This window comes from Pyxicephalus adspersus, chromosome 1, assembly GCF_032062135.1.
Source record: "Pyxicephalus adspersus chromosome 1, UCB_Pads_2.0, whole genome shotgun sequence".
NCBI lineage: Eukaryota > Metazoa > Chordata > Amphibia > Anura > Pyxicephalidae > Pyxicephalus > Pyxicephalus adspersus.
The window spans coordinates 75,838,908-75,856,230 of NC_092858.1; the positions used below are offsets into that span (position 1 = coordinate 75,838,908).

General features: G+C 39.0%; 1 protein-coding gene across 2 annotated transcripts; it reads left to right on the forward strand.

The window, feature by feature from the left end:
• The first annotated feature begins 2,113 nt into the window (after window positions 1–2,113).
• NXPE3 (neurexophilin and PC-esterase domain family member 3) lies at window positions 2,114–15,048 on the forward strand. 2 transcript variants are annotated; one of them, XM_072415093.1, is made up of 6 exons: window positions 2,114–2,325; window positions 3,979–4,188; window positions 5,373–6,127; window positions 6,543–6,616; window positions 8,324–8,521; window positions 9,613–15,048. In XM_072415093.1, exons 2-6 carry the CDS (start codon window positions 4,096–4,098, stop codon window positions 10,155–10,157), a joined length of 1,665 nt encoding a protein of 554 aa, XP_072271194.1. In that variant the 5' UTR covers window positions 2,114–2,325; window positions 3,979–4,095; the 3' UTR covers window positions 10,158–15,048. The 2 variants fall into 2 exon arrangements, with proteins under 2 accessions (XP_072271194.1, XP_072271185.1); XM_072415084.1 differs by lacking the exon at window positions 2,114–2,325 and adding an exon at window positions 2,955–3,315.
• The last annotated feature ends 2,275 nt before the right edge of the window (window positions 15,049–17,323 follow it).

Sequence of the window (17,323 nt, forward strand, 5' to 3'; positions counted from 1 at the left end):
CCCAGAGAGCAATGAAAGCTACCACTGCATATGTCAGATTTTAAGAATACAAGCTTCCTGTAGTGTAGGGGTATTATTCAAGATTCCTTATCATTGCTAGGTCCCGGCTAGTGCAAACATACTCTTTCAGTGGCTATAGAGAGCCAGAATAAGTACATAGGAAACCTAGAAACTTCTGCAGGTTGATTGCATTCTCCATATTTCTCTCTATAGATGTAGGTGGTCCTTATAAGGTGCAGAAGATCATACCACCAACCACGAGACTGGAGGGCAACTTCATAGTTTTATGATGACATGGTACTTCAGCTTGGCTGGCATTGACAGTATAGTATGCAAGATGTCACCAAATAGTATAAATCACGGTCACTCCTCTCCATTAGTCACAATAATCATTTGGTGTTTTCTATGTGTCAATAAACGATTGGTACACACTACAGCAGGTTATTGTACAAAATAGGAATATTGGTGTGGATTTATTAGTGTACTTTTTACAACCCATGACAACTCTTAAAATTGTGACTTCATAGCCATACATTTCCTATTCTTTACTCTTCTCTCGGGAAGTAAACAAAAAAAAAAAAAACGTTGGTTAGTGTGATGAACTAAAATAATTGCTTGGAGTTCTGTTAGGTAGGATTTTACAGGCTTCATTTTAATGAAAATTCTGAGCGTGGTGTAGATACCAAAAACTAACTCCCTGTGTTCTGGTGACTTTTTGTTAGGTTTCTAAACTGCAGTGTTGCTGCACACAGATCCAGATGTTAGGGATATTGTAACTTCTGCACACACAGGATACATTATCCAAAGATAGGAAAGGATCTCTGGCTTCATGGAAGTCTGCTATGAAGATGGTACAAAGTATGTACCATAATCCGTGAGTATGCCATGCTTATTAATTGTTCATGGCAGAAGCTCGCCACTCACCAGCATGTTTAGCTTCACTTTAAGAGACTGGGATCTAGAGCAGTCGTTGACAACTTGTGGTCCACAGAAAAATTTGGATGACATTAGCAATTTTTGTTTTATTAAAACAAAAATATTCTAATAAATTCTTATATTCTGAAAGTCAATTTTAACCTTTATATTGCACTAAATTCATGAGCTGTATTAGAGACGAAAAAACAAGGGAGGCACAGTGTTACGTCAGAGTAGTTTTAAGTTGTATGAAGCAGCTGTTGCTGAGCTGCATAATTCATAATATTGTTTTTATGACAGGGGCTGCCATTGGAGATGCCTGCTTTAGTAATACCAAAGATAATGCAACTAATGTTTATAGTAACAATAGTAATACTTCACCTAACCATGAGCTGATTAATGTATCAGAGCCTCCATAGTCCTTGTCAGGCACCATTGGGAAGATCATTATTTTACTAATGTATTTATCTTTTTAAAAAATCATAATCTGTGGGATTTAAACTTTTGAATTTAGTGGTCCGTGAGATCTGAAAGGTTGGGAACCGCTGATGCAGAGACCAGGATAGAAGGGTAAGGATCACTACCTTCCTCTACAGTCTTCCAGGTTGGATAACATTTCATGTCACTGAACCCAGGAGACTGGGGACATCTTGTGGTAAAGTGTAGGTACTGCAGCCTAAGCTTTAGGTGAATGTGTGCTCATACAAATTCCACTTTAATATTTCACATTAAATCAATGTTTAATTGATCAAGTTGTCCTTAGCATTATAATTTTTTTTATTGCTACCTAAATAGGAAAGAGATGAAATATTGATATTAAAGCAGCAGAATTTGTTATTAAATGAGTATTGTGCAGGCACCGGCATGGCTATCGGTGCAATGAAGTGAAATGATTATGTTGGCGATTATTATTAAACAGGATTTATATAGCTCCAACATATTACGCGGCGCCGTAGATTACATAGGGGTTGCAAATGGCCCTGCCCCGAAGAGCTTACAATCTAAAAGTTGGAGAAAGTAACACACAATGGCGTATAGTATGATCAGGTCAGGATGTCATTACTGCTGCATCTCCTATGGGCAGGTCTCTCTTCACATGGTGTCCCGGGATCACACGCAGCATGGGAATGGACACATCCGGACATCATGGTGCTAATAGGGATGATGATGGCGGTGTACATGACATTGGTGCCCCGTTGGTGATCGCTGCCTTCCGGTGCTGTGCCGACGTCACAAAGCGATGTAAGACCGCGAGAGAGGATTCCCCTTTCAGTGACAGGAGGGGCGGATCGTCGGGCCTGGGCCCTGCACACACAGGAAGTACACAGGGCCCCCTAGTAAACACTGGGGACTCCGCAGGAGAAGGCACGGATGACGGGGAAAGCAGACATGGCGCCTACCGGAGGAGAGGTGAGCCGTTGATGGCGGGGGTTCTGTCATTGTATTAGTGTGTGCTCTGTGACAGATGCTGGAGTAATATTCTGCCTGTATCCGGGATGTCTGGCTGCATACAGGGAACTTCTCTGTTCTACTCCACAGCTACTAATATATTATGTACATTTCAATCCCTTCCATCAGAAAATGCCACCCTGTCAGATTCTGCTACCCCAGCTATTAGCTATCAGATAATGTCAGACGTATCTACATTGACTGCACTTATTTCCCAATTTCTGTGTCCTGGTGCAATATTAGGAAATGAAAAATGAGAATAAAACAAGTTATCAATCATTTGCATGTAGTTGAAGGTATACTTATTAAAAAATATCCACAATATAATACTACCATATATATTACATTCTACTATCTATTTGCACTTTGCCCAAAGATAGATATATTTCTAGGGAAGCATTCGACTCACCCCTCAGAATATGTTGCTATGCTTGGCTGGTACTTTATGGGGACTGTCTTCAGTCAGTGCACTACAATAACCAGCATGACAAGTGCAGGAACATAAAGATTACTGAGGAGTGTTTGGTAGAATAATATGATGTAGGGGAGTGAGTGGGGTCCTGCCTGCAAGTTCACACGTTTTTGTTTGGTTATGCATAGTGTGGTAAGGAGCAAATTCTGACTGAACTCAGCTCTCTTCTCACCATATCCTACATTGGTCTTACCTCTAATGTAATATATTGCAGCCTGTTAGCCCTTGCTTTAGTTTTCAAAACATTTTCATCAATAGGTCTTTGGGACTTCATTTCAGCTGAAAAGATTGTACAGAAATCTTTGCTTTTGGAAGCATCTAGTCACGTGTAATGGAGGTGGAAGAAGCAGACCTGTCTGTGGTCCTGTCAGGAGGTGTCATGGCTGCCTCCATAGAGACAGAGGAAGCGGACAGAAGTGTACTGTGTGGGGAAAATAAAAGCAGCCACCACATTCTGTTCTCACACAAAAACATACAGTGTAAATATGGAAAATATATCTATTAAACATTGATAAGGACACCTCAAATAATAACCTGTGAAGTATAACTAAAGCCAGTGGCAGACATAGCCCCCTGTGCAGGACTATGGGCCCCACCTGGCTGAGGAGGGCCCTCGTGCAGTGGCTCAGGTTCTACCTTTCTATGTTTGCCCCGTCTAAAGCCTAAATCTTTATTAGGTTAAGGAATGGGTATCCCTGGTCAGGTTTTCACTTCATTTCTTGTATACACATTGGAAATCTCTCTGCAAAGTGACAGAAAGTGTCCCAGTTAGAAGATCTTCCCTTTATTACTGTTCCAATGACCACTAAAAATGGTGCATTTTTCCTTGCTTTTAAAAATAGTGACAATGGCCTCCTGGACAAAGGAGAGAAAGGCCAACATGGATATAGATGGCAATAAAAAACTGATATAGTCTATAGCCTTTACCCTCCATCCAAAACATACAAATGGCATTAGATACATTGTGGTTCTGTTCAATGCTTGGGAATATAATCAGGAAAACACATGAGATCAATGTCTTTTATATCTGTCAGTTTTCCCACAAATGTCAGACATTTACACTTAATATTATATAGGGTAAAGTGGGTTTACTGGTTACCAATAAAAAAACAACTAGTGAAAAATGTATTTTGTTTCTTTAGATGAACAGAATTTAAATCATGTCAAAGACAACTATGGGTGATCCGAACTGCCATGACTGGCTGTGGCCATGACCAAGAGGAGAAGAATAATATGGATGTGGATCAGAATTGTAGAAGATGTGGTGCACCTTCTATAGGTTCCAGCTATGCTTTGTCCTGCTATTCCTGGTGGCTGTCCTTGTGCTGGTTAGTAACATTCATCTGGTAGAGGTAAGTGGCCTTAAAGAGTTTATAATAAAGTGTTCTTTTTCTCAGAATTGATTACAAGATGAAATGGATTCTGAGCAGTTGCTATGTGTTATATGCTATAAAATATAGGCATTAAAGTGCAAGAATTCTTTGCTGCGTGTATATGACACATTGTGAGACACCATACGTGACATTACTGTTGCTGCATAATATACTGAGGCTTTATAAATATGTAATAATAAAATGAGAATAATATTATATAGATCTAGACCAGAATTGAAAATATTTGCCAAATATTAGCAAACGATTTCAAATAATCCATTCCAGGTTTTCTATATCACCCATGTTCTTGTAGGATAGTCAATAATCTACACTCCTGAGAAACTTTGATAAATCAGGCCTAATGTCCAGGCCTTGAAACATGTGACTAGCATTAAAGGGAGCAAGGAGCATAATTTCCTGAAATAAATTTTTAAGTATTTCAGTGCTTCTATTATTTCATATTCACACTAGTAAGACCACTATATTTGTTTGATTATGTCTTGGATTTAAAGTCCATCTCAAGCCAAAATCTATCTTTAGTTTAGGACAGAAAAAGAAGGGTTATGTCTGTGGGATTTGTTAGTGGTGTTATTTTGACATATCACTGATAAAGGAAGTGATGAGTAATGGTATTATTGGGGGCAGAGAGCACGATGAAACTGTGTTAGGATCTCCCATAGGCTGCTATTACTGCCTTTTCATACTGATTGCCTATTACTGATGAGTGAGGAACAGTGAAGAGTGAACATATATCAGTAGTGTGTAGGCAAAAACAAATACATAGGATTGCAGAATTATTTATTTTCTACTATGTATTGACTATTTAACTCGACAAAACATGATCAAAGCTGAAATTAATTTAATGATAAATATATCACTGCATTCACCTCCTGCAGCAGTTCCTTAATTTCTTGCTGATGTTTTCTTTTCTGATACATTTATGCATAATACAGCATGGCCTCAATTGTGAAATAAAGTGGGAATATCTCTTGACAGAAGTTTCCCACACAGAGAGGAAGTTAGAAGTTAATTTAGCTGTCCAGTTTTAATTAGAACATCAGTTTTGAGCATTTAAATGGTACATCTACTTTTTGTGTTACAACATTCATGGCAATGTAACTACATTGAATATTAAACATTATTGTATTTTTGTTTTTTCACAGCATTTAAATTACCGGACAGGTCTGGAACCAGGATGGACAGAGATAAGCAGAGATACAACTCATCGACGTTTTGTCACAAGCAGAAAATCATATTGTGACTATGAACATCAAACGTTATCCAAATCTGAATATGAGGAGCAGAGACGCTTACTTAAACCCCTGAAATGGCCTGGACCACCACATGACAAAGTCCTCTTCGTTAGGAGCACTAATGCAGCACATAGCCATTTTGTAATCCTACAGTCACAGTCACTGTTCAAGTTGGGAGATATCATTGAAGTGCTTGTTAGGATGCATGATTTTGAAGGCAATCCAAAGCAATATGGAGGAGATTACTTACAAGCCAGAATTCATTCCCCCCTGCAGAAAGCTGGTGCAGTAGGGAAGGTGACTGATCATCAAAACGGGTTCTATAGTGTCTATTTTACCTTACTTTGGCCAGGAAAGTTGACTGTGTCAATAACTTTGGTTCACTCAAGTGAAGCTATCCAGATCCTTAAACGCTTACGCCAAGAGAAACCAGACAGAGTTTACTTTAAGAGTTTGTTTCGATCAGGTGGTACTACTGAGACAAAAATGTGCAATGTTTGCCTGCCTAGAACAATGCCTGTGTGCAACTACACAGACCTGAAAACTGGAGAACCTTGGTTTTGTTACAAGCCTGAGAAGTTGTCTTGTTCCAGTCGTGTCAATCATGCAAAAGGTGGCTATCTAAAAAATCTGCTGACTCCTGAAGAAAGCAAGTTTTTTCAAAGGTACACTGGATGAAGCCTAACATGCAGTATACATGTATCCAATTGTACCTAAAATTACATACAATATTACAGAGTTTGCACAATTGCACAGTGGTTGTCATGTATGAAAGTCTCTTTGTCCAGATTTTCATGCTTCTGTCTGACAGCATGGAGACAAAAGGAGTACATTTGTTGCAGCACAATTCATCAATGAAAAGTTGGCTTACAACTGACAAATGTTTCATAATCACTATAAAGAGATATCTCTCTCTCTCTTCCTCTCTCTCTCTCTCTCGCTCTTTCTCTCTCTATGTTGCCATAATATATGCTAGTTACCAAATTTTTATGTCTATATGTATAAGATTTTTTTTGTAAATCTTTATAGTCAAACCACTGAAGAGCCAAACTTTTCTTTTTTTTCATTTGTTTACCAAAGTGGCGTAAACATCAAAGTTCCAGTCCTGGCAAGTGGCCCTGATACTGTGACCGTCCAGCCTTGGAAAATTAAAGGTACATCAGCCGCTTTTGTTCATTTGGTCAATTTTAGGACATGAATCTCTTAAGCGGAACTAACCTCATTGGAGGATGGTGAGCTTCTGCCATAATCTTGCTGAATATGGTACTTACCTTATGAACCTGTCATTGCTGCAGGGATGGGCTCTGCCATTTTCACTGTCAGCTTTGGAACTGCAGTATTTCCACCATGTAGGTGGTGATCCCTTGTGCATGCACAGAAGTTGCATTATCCCTGGCAGCTTCCTGTGTGAAGGTTCCCAGTGTCAACACTGCTCTGGATTCAGGAGCAGTACACCATAGTTATAATAGGTAGACTTCACTGCTGGGATGAACAGGTATTTCTGAGACTTTGCATGGGGACTAAGTGAAAATAAATGCATCTGTAGAATAGAATAATGCAGCATATACATTTGTTTTATAAATAGGAGGATATAGCTCTACATTAAGGTATAAAAAGTGACCAAAAATTCCATTAAAGAATGTGGATCTGAGGTCCACAAGGTCTCTTGACAGCAGAAATCCCACAGAAGGCTTACTCAGTACAGCAGTATAAAGAATTTTAAGGTTCTGCAAAGTGTAGTCAGCTGTACCACCAAATCAGATGTTTATCAAACTCAGGCCTTTTAAAAGGGAATGAATTCCAAAAGTTTTATTTATCAAAACCTCTGTTATAAAGTAACAGCTAAAATTTAGTTAAGTTTTACAGGAACACTTTCAAGGCCTCTTGTCCTAAAATAGTCCCATTTTCCTATTGGCTTCACCTTCCACACAAGAAGCATTAGAATGTAAATCAAATATCTCCAGTTGGCCTCATTTCCTGTGTGATGGACTTTATGCCCTCATCATCAGCTGGTATTATAATAATCAACATTTTTTGAAAATACAAATAAATAGTTATCATTTTATTTAGCAGCTGTGTGGTTGATGTTGGAGAACAGAATTCTGCTGCCTGAAAATCTTCCTCCCCCTTTTTACAGGTCCTTTTTTTCCTGCCCCACAATTTTTAGAAGACTTCATCTGGGAGTTTTTATACTGCAGTTCTTCCTGAATTTCCCCTTTACCTTTGAAGAAATCTACCCAAAAAATACAGTTTTTGCTACAATATTAATCCCAAACCCAGAAGTTTCCAAAGCAGTATTTTTTCTGCCACTAGATGTCATTACTTTGATAGCCGGCATCAAAAATCTTTACCTTTGAGCCTATTTGGTCCTAGACCCAGACCTGTAACTAAACAGTAAAAGAGAAGCTATTTTGTTTTTTTTGTATCAGTCCTTACTATCCTGGGGATATGGTCAGGGGCATGGGTGGAGGTATTGATAGGTCATTTAGTCCAGTGGTGAAACCAGACATCAGTAACTAATGTGGGTTGTTGCTGTGCCACCCCAATTTACTTTATCTTTTTATAGTTTAGGGTAATTTTTCCTCATTGTGTTCCTTGTGGATAATACTGCTGGTAATCAAAGTAGCCTCTCCATAACCTAACCAAAAATTGGGATTGAATTCCACTTTAAATAATTATATTTTATCCCTAAGGTAATAACACTATACGCATTCCCTTGTATTACATTTGTGAAACTGCAGATGTTGTGATCTCCAGCCAAAGCTGGGCAGATCAGTTGTTTGTACCTTTGATTTGCTTTATAATATACACAATAGATTAAGTGCAACAGTATTAATTGTATTACTCTTTGCTTTTTTCAGATAAAAATTTCCTCCACGACTCCAGGTTTACTCCCTCAGGGTATTACTACCGAGACCAGTGGGTATCTGGAAGATCCATTGTATGGCAATTTGAAAAGTCTTCTGACATCATCGAATGCCTGCAAGGAAAAGTTGTACATTTGTTTGGTGACTCTACAATAAGGCAGTGGTTTGAATATCTGACAGATTTTGTTCCTGGTAATTTCCTGGTCTACTCTTCTCCTTTTGTTCCCATTGTTATCAAGTTTTAATACAGAGCACTGAGTTAGAGTGACAAAGTTATTTCTGTTTGAGAGGTTTGTCTATATAAACGTGTACAGGCTCCAATTACTTGTCTGGTTTTGGCTGTTTATTTAAGTGGCTTTTTTTTCCTTCCATCCACCTATCCACCTTCTTGATCTGTCCGTATTGGGCTGTTTTGGGCTGGATTCATTTTTGCCTTTGGAAGTGCAGTATTTCTTCATGGCATAGATTCAACAAGTTGCTGAAAACATTCCTCAGGGATTTTGGTCCACATAGACATGACAGCATCAGCCATGATATAAATATTCCATTCCACTACATCCCAAAGGTTCTCTATTGGATTGAGATCTAGTGAGGTCAAGTGATTACTGTAAACTAATTTTTCATGTTGAAAAAAACAGTGAGATTACTAGAATTTTGTGACATGGCGCATTAACCTGCTGGAAGTAACTATTAGAAAATGGGTACACAGCCGGAGGGATGTATCAGGGGGTATTTGCTAGGCTTTTTCAGGTGTTTCTACATTGCAAAAAGTTCATTTTAGGCATTAAAACCACTTGCAAAAAAATCTTATGTGAACTAAACCTTAGACTGTGCTTAGACTATTGGTGTGGTTACCACTTCCTCATGCCAGTAAACTGCTGCCTTGGGAAAGATTCTACATTTAGCATTCACTTGCAGCAGCCCAACGGAGAAAACATGATCCTCCAGCTGACAGGCTGTCCAGACTCTCACTGATTCTGCAGGAAGCCTGGACTTGACTGTGTAAGTGTGTGATGACAGTCAGCTGGGCAGGAACTGAAAGTTGCTGGGTGCTCTGCCCATTAAAACCTGCCTAGGAAGAGTACTGACATGTGAGTGCTGCTCAGTCTAGGAGTACTGCTTTTATTATTGACACTGGTGGTCATTTAACTTGAAAGAAGATTGGCAGACCCCTGTGAAGATTTAAGGAGAGGTGGGAAGAGAATAAAAGCATAAAAACTCCTAAAGAAAGCGCAATTTTGCATTTATTTATATTTTAAAACGTGTTTCTTCTTGTATTACAGAGCTTAAGCCATTTGATCTGGGGAGCCCTAAAAATGTTGGACCATTTCTATCTATTGATATTGACCACAATATAATGGTAAAATTTCGCTGCCATGGGCCGCCTATCCGTTTTTCAACTGTTTCAAGTAATGAGCTGCGGTACATTGCCAATGAATTGGATGGTATAGTTGGAGGACAGAACACCGTGGTGGCCATAACCATCTGGTCTCACTTTAGCACCTTCCCAGTAGAAGTGTACATAAGGCGTCTCAGGAATATACGAGCTGCTGTACTTCGTTTGCTTGAACGCAGTCCAAACACTGCCATAATCATTCGTTCTGCCAACGTCCAGGAACTTGGGCCTGAAGTGAGCTTGTTTAATAGTGACTGGTTTTCGTTACAGTTGGACACTGTTATGAGGGCTATGTTTGCGGATATTAACGTACATATTGTGGATGCTTGGGAAATGACACTTGCACATTATCTCCCACATGCATTACACCCAGAAAGAATCATTGTCAAGAATCAAATAGATGAGTTTTTATCATTTGTTTGCCCCAATTAGAGGGGATAAGAAGTATTTCAGCTTGTATTAGGCTGCCTACACATGTCATAAAACAGGAACAGAGAGTGACAGATAAATAAACAAGAGCTTTACACACAGCACCCATTCTGTTCTACGGAGAAGGGAGGACAAGGGAGCAGCACCCTGTTGTGCTCACCTATATAGGTTTTTATATTGGTCGTTCCCAGTTTGTCTTTCATGGATCTTGTTCTGACGGATTCATAGATGAAGTCAGGGGACTGCTGTACACATGTCAGATTCTCGCCTGAGGCAAGCACAACCATTTATCTTGGGTGATGATCATCTGACGTGTGTACATAGTCTTACATTTTGGTTGAAGGTTTAGATTTTTTAAAGAAACAAATAATTGTGTTTTAGGCATCTTGCAGGCGGTATTATAACAGTATTTATAGACTGCATAAAGTTTGTGTTTACAGAACTTTAGGGTTTGACAAATCTGAAATGTGGCTAGGGAAAAAATTTGACAGCTCCTATTTATTTTGTGTTTTGGTTCTACTAATGTCGATGAAGTTCACTAAAAAATTGTACAGGCTGCCTTGTTAAGTCTACTTGAATATGGGTAGCTGCACCATATGTATGCTGTGCATATGTAAAGGGTGGCAGTGTTTGAATAATCGAGAGAAGAGAGACCAAGCTAACACTTCAAAATCTTTTTTTCCATTGACACCATGAGTGTTATTCAGATGTCATTATATAGATTCTAAACTATAAATTTGGTTAAAATCTAATTGAACCTTCGGTTTAAATTGGCTTAATCCATCCCCTGCATATCCAAAAATATTTAGTTTCTTACTTTGCTTTGTTTCTTAAGCAGCTACAGCCTGAATAGCAAAGTCTATTCTCTGCCAGCAGCCACGGAGTAAGACCCTTAGGCTAGGTTAACAACAGAAAGGTTGCAGTGCGTTTACCTCTTCCTAATGCAGTGAACTGCTGCCTCTCAGTTGATGCTACTTGGTAGTGTTGCCTTGTGGAAGCCCCATGGGGTTTGGATAGGGACAGCAGTGAACAGTACTAGTACCATTCACTGATGCCAGCTGTTACATTTGCAGATTCTAATTCTTAAGAACCAGTGCTGAAGTGGTGGGCAAGGTGCCAGTTGTGGGGAGCCATGCGGGATTGCAATATTCGGAGGCAGGTCTTTGTGGAACCAGTGGTACCTCTGCAGAAGTGTCACACCTACTGAGTTAGACCTATATTTTTGCAAGTGGCGAACTCATGCACCCTGTTGATTGGAAGATTGTAGCTTAAGTCAACAGGAAACATGTCAGACCTAAAATGATCACTTCTCCAAAAGGAAAAAAGCTGTCAGACCCAATCTTCAGCTCGCTGGCATGGGACTGGATTTTCTACTTCGGTTGTAGCTGGGGCTACATACACCTGTCAGGTGATTCTCAGACTATAATCACCTCACTGCTGATATTGGATGTAAATCTGGCGTGTGTACAGTGCTCATCATTAATGAATCCATCCTAGCGGATCAACAAACGACAAATGATCGTAATGGAAGTGAAGGAGAGAAAACGCAGTGGGGTGCCACTCCATCATTCTCCCCTCCCCTTTCCATAGGGCAGAACAGTGCTGTATGTACAGCACTCATTCAGTCTTTTGTCATTGGAAAGGATCATGAAAGATCCTTTCCAACGACAATTATTGCACGTGTGTACACAGCTGAAGGTTCAGTTGGGCTTTAATGGCTAAGTCTGCCAAATAACAGTATTTTAGTTTTAGGTTTATACTGGTTGGGTATAATAAATTGTGTTGTTTTACATATGAGGTAGATGCTAGTTGCAGTAGAAATGATACATAATGTTTACATAATTATAATGTGTTTTAATTGAATAAAAAATGTTTTTGCTTAAATGAAGGCTGGCAGTTATCACTGCCTGAGTTTAACCACTTAAAATTCTACATTCTTTCAAGATATGACATACAAAGGATGAGATAATTAAGCAACGGTTGGTGTTGCTCAGTTTTGAACATCTTCAGAAACACGTTGGAGATATTTACGTATAACAAATAGAGTTTAGGAGCTGCCATTGCCAACTTGTTTTAAAGGTGCAAGCACTATGGCTCCCATTTTATTGCATACTTCACTGCTTAGGGAGTCACTAACCTAGAACAAGTATCTACCAATTAAGTCTGAATTCATTAGTGACTCATTTGTGAATCAATTTTAAGGCTGATACTCTTGGTGTCATAAGTTGTTTGGAAATGGTAGCTCTCATGTTTTAGTACTTATTTCCTTCAAGACAATTGTTACAAAAAAGAAAAGTACAACCAAGTGACCAAATCTGATTAGATACTGTGAAGCACTTTATTGTGCATCTATTTTTAGATGTCACCCACTAATTGATGTACTGTAGTTTGAATGTTATCTCCGTACTGGACAGTGGAGACATGATACATCTTCCTTAAAAATGTATTTAGATGGCCAGTTTGAATGTGTTTTTTCACAACACGGATTGTCAGTTTTCTATGGTAATATTGTAATATGTGATAAATATTAATAAAAAAAATCATATGGTTGTGTTTTCTTTTCACTTTTCATTAACAGCAATTTAAAGCAACAGACAACACCATTCAGTCCAGGGTGCATTACTTTTATGCTTAAGTTAGAATGCCCATCCAATGTACTTTAAATGATTTAAAAATGGCTATATTAGTTTTTCAGACTAAGAACATGGGGGCATTGTCTCCCCACCTGGGTTCCTCCAGAGGTTGCTAGGGGTTCCTTGATCAATGAGCAATTTGTACCTCTCAGGTAAGCTTAACTGACAATGGCAATGTAAGAGGCATTCTTCCCATTGACCATCATAATAGTGATCTTTTTGGCTATCTTTAGGGGTGACATTTTCCTACTATTGTACTGTGAGCTGTTGAAATAATTATAGCAGGGGGTCCCTAAAGACCTAAAAGTTATTTCAAGTGGGTTCCCCCAGGTAAAAAGTTAGAGAAAGGATGCTATAAATCAGTGATATATACTGTAGTGTAATGCTGGCCATGCACATTATGATTAACAATTTATCATTAATATATAAAAAAATGTTTTACTCAAAAAGAAAGATTTATTTATTTCATTCAAATTGATGGCATTAAATTTATGCGAATGGTTAGCATAACACTGTTAGTGTTTCTTAGACACTGAAAATGTAATCAAAGTTTAGGGAACATTATATGCATTATATATCATATATATGCTGTTCTGCTGATGCTTTTCAATTATGTATTTTTTTTTTTTTTGCACATAAAATATTTTGGCATATAGTATCGATATGACACAGAAATGAAACCACTATGTAACATGGGGAATTTTTATATTAAAGCTGCAAATTAAAAGAATTAAGGAAGTAATGTTGTACAGTTAGTATCTTTCCATTCACTGTAAATTGAAGCCATGATTAAGCTGAGATTTACCTCATTTAAGCAAATTGTTCTGTTTCCCCTTACATTAATATTCTGAAACTGTCCACATATCTCTGACGGATGTGTCAGTATAGAGGTTGGCCTCTTGTTCACAACTTAAACCAAGGGACTCTGGAGATGGGGACAGAACAGACACAGGAAACAAGTGCCTGGTGGTCAGATGGTTTGGGAAAGTAGCTAGGCAGAGAGTAAGGAGACAGACAACAGGAAGGGTAGGTACACAAGTCAGCAGATGTTTTTCCAAAAAGGTATTTGCCTGAAGCATAATGGAAACAGGAAGAGGTCAGCAACAATTTCACAAGGTACAAAAACAGCAGAAACAGATGTGGCAAAGAATGAGTATGGGTCAGAGGCAGCAGATCAAAGATAGCACTTTAGATACACAGAAGATAGTTGTTAATCGTACAGCACTGGTTGTTTCACCAGCTCAGCCTTATGAATGCCAAGTGGCCAATTGACCTGCACAAATGCATCCGTTGTTTCACACTTGCTGTGTGTGCCCAACCATTTACCTACAAGGAGGGAAAACATGCACATGTTTGGCTCTACAGATTGTTCAACACTTTAATATTAAAGCAAGCTTTAATTTTAAGCTTTGGGTCCATTGATTTAGCTTTATGTAATGTGTAATATATTTACCTTTAAAACTTTGTTACTATGATTATAAAGCAACCTTTTTACCATGTGGGATCCCTTGAAAATACTTTCAGGTCTTCAAGGAACCCCCTTTATAAATACTATATCCACAGTACATTAGTGTGGTGGTCAGAACGCCTTATACTTTGCTGGACTTTGGGAAGAATGCCACAATTACAGATAGCCAGAAAGATCACTGGTTTCAATTAAATTGACCTGAGAGGCACAAATTGCTCAAGGAACTCCTAGCAACCTCTGAGAAACCCCAGGGTTCCAAAGAACCTTGGTTGAAAAACACTGTTCTAAAGTGATACATACCTTAAAGTGGAGTTTTTTTTAATGATCATTCAGGTCTTTATTGCAGAAAGGGAGAGCCGATGTCCCTTTAGCAATTATGCAATTTACCTGCCTGATGGCACCGGGTTTCTGACCAAAAAGTGAGCTGCGCATGGGCAGAGGCGGCTTTACTTGCTAGGGAAACCCGGAATTCCCGGCTACCCTTGTGCATACTGGGATGATGTTTAATTATGTCATTCTGGCATAGCCAATCAAGATCTTGCGGAAGAACAGAAGGAAGATGGCAGCATCTGGTGCTGAAACGCGGATAGGTTAGTTTGCCAGGTTTAGTTCCGCTATAATTAATTTTCAGTTGAAACAAAATCGGCTTTTAGTTATTGTCTTCCCAAAAATAATAAATTTTTAAAAGCCACAAGTAGCCAAATATAAAAAAATTACATGTTTATTACGATATATGTAGCATTTTGGCATTTTTGCAAAACTCCAATAAAAACTGCAACATTTTCTTTCCTCACATTCGTTTTTTTTTTCCTCCCTAGAACAAATTAGGTAGTTTGCTCAGTACCAGTTCTTTAAACCACAGTATGTGTGTGCTCATTAAATTTCCTGTCTTACCAGAAGTGACCGTGAGTCTCAATACTGCAAAGCAAAGGATGACCAAGCACAAAATAAACACGTCTCTCACAAAATCCAGTATTACTTACAGCGAGGTTAAACTGAAACCAGCTAAATCCTCTTGCTGTGCAAAAAAAAATGTCAAGCTGTTTCCCAACATGTTATTGGTTTGTATTGGGTGTACACTCAACAGTATATTTTAAGGGACAGCTGTACTTTTATATTAATCTGCTGTATTCACCCCTTCTGAACTAACCTGCACTATTATCCTCCAGTCTAACTCTTTACTTACCCATATACTGAACCTGAGTCCTATACAATTGTACACTAAGCCTTATACACTTGTATAGGCCAACCCGGATGTTGCTCCCTGGGAAGTCCCTGTACAAGTCTATAAGGTCTTAATTAGGGATGAGCGGGAATGCCTCTGACATTCTTGGGAAATTTTTTCCAAACTTCCGATGGGTCAGCAAAATATCGGCAAACCCATTTCACAAATTCCATTGAGGTCCAGGGTGCAGGTTCCCATGCTCCCTGGGTTGATAAGTACAGCCCGGGGAGTGCGGGAACCTACACAGCTGATTGGAGGCATGCGAGTGCCTCCAATAAGCTGTGACTCCAGGTGAACTCTCAATGGAGTTTCTCCATTGAGAGTTCATCTGAGTTTAGTTCCCACAGTCACCGGGCTGATAAGTACAGCATGGTGACCATGGGAACCTGTGGTCACAACTGATTGGAGGCAAGCGAGTGCTTCCAAACAGCTGTGACTGCAGGCGAACTTCAGATGAACTATCAATGGAGTTTCTCCATTGAGTGTTCATCTGAGTTCAGTTCCCACGGTCACCGAGCTGATAAGTACAGCCTGGGGAGCGTGGGAACTTGCGGCCACAGCTGATTGGAGGCATGCGAGAGTTCATCTGAGTTCGATTTGATTTGAAAAAAAAATCTGCTGACAAAACTAGAACGCAATTTTTTTGGAAAATGTCATGTTCCACTTAGGTTATAGTAGACATAGGATGCACAAATATGGAAACCTACACCCATGTGTTGGTTGTACACTGAGATGCTATTGTACACTGAAATGCACTGAGATGCTTTATTTTTAGTACACTAGATTGTACACTGAGATGTGATTGTACACATTTCTAGGTTTCAAACTCTGTTCATTAATTCATACTAAATAGTTTTTTTCATCAAGTAAAAAAAAACAGCTTTTTAGGAAGAAATACTGAACGGTTGCCTAATGAAACCAAAAAGTCTTAGTCTTAACTTCATAACGTAACACTTTATTTTGAGGAAGTGAGGAAAATACATTGAGAAACCCTATATAACCCTCCGTGAGCCACCCTCCCTCCGTGGCTGTTAGTTTTCATTCACTTCATTTGATTTCTCCTTAGTCAACCAGTATTCATTTTGCCAGTATGCATTGTATAAAATTTGTAACATGTTGATCAGTGCTTATTTATATGAAATTGAGGGTAGACTTATATAATACATCATGCATACATACACCCAGCATTTCTATGTAACACTTGTGCCTAATGTACAGAAAAATATGAAAGCTGTTGTAGTTGGCCCCCTTCTCTGACAATTCTAATTGCTTGGCTGTGAGGTTGGTTCTTTGGTTTCACTATATCTGGAGTCACTTGCTTGTTCATTGTATAAGTATGAAATTCAGACAGATAGCATTATGGCAGTCCCTATATCTTTTTTTGACAGGTATACTGTAACGTATACCCATGTCAATGATACAAGTTTAAAATCTACCATTGGCATTATAAAGCAGGCTTTTGTCATGGGGAGCCTTCCAGCCAGTGTGTCCAAGCACACAGCAAACAAGAACACATTGCAATTTTGTACATACTTTTAGGTCTACTGTGCACTCTAAGGTGTTTGACCTTTCTGGGAAGGCCTTCCACAAGACTATAAAGTGGGTCTATGGGAATTTGTGCCCATTTTATTTAAATAAGAATTTTTGAAGCAAAGTACTGATGTAGGATAGGGATGAGCAACAATGCCTCTGACAAAAATGTCCTTGAACTTCCGATGGGTCCGTGAAATTTTGTTAAACTGATTTCATGGACCCATCGGAAGATCGAGGAAATAATTACAGGAGGAGTACCGTGGCTGCAATGCAGCCGTGGGAATCTTCCTGTACGCGATCCCCGAGCACT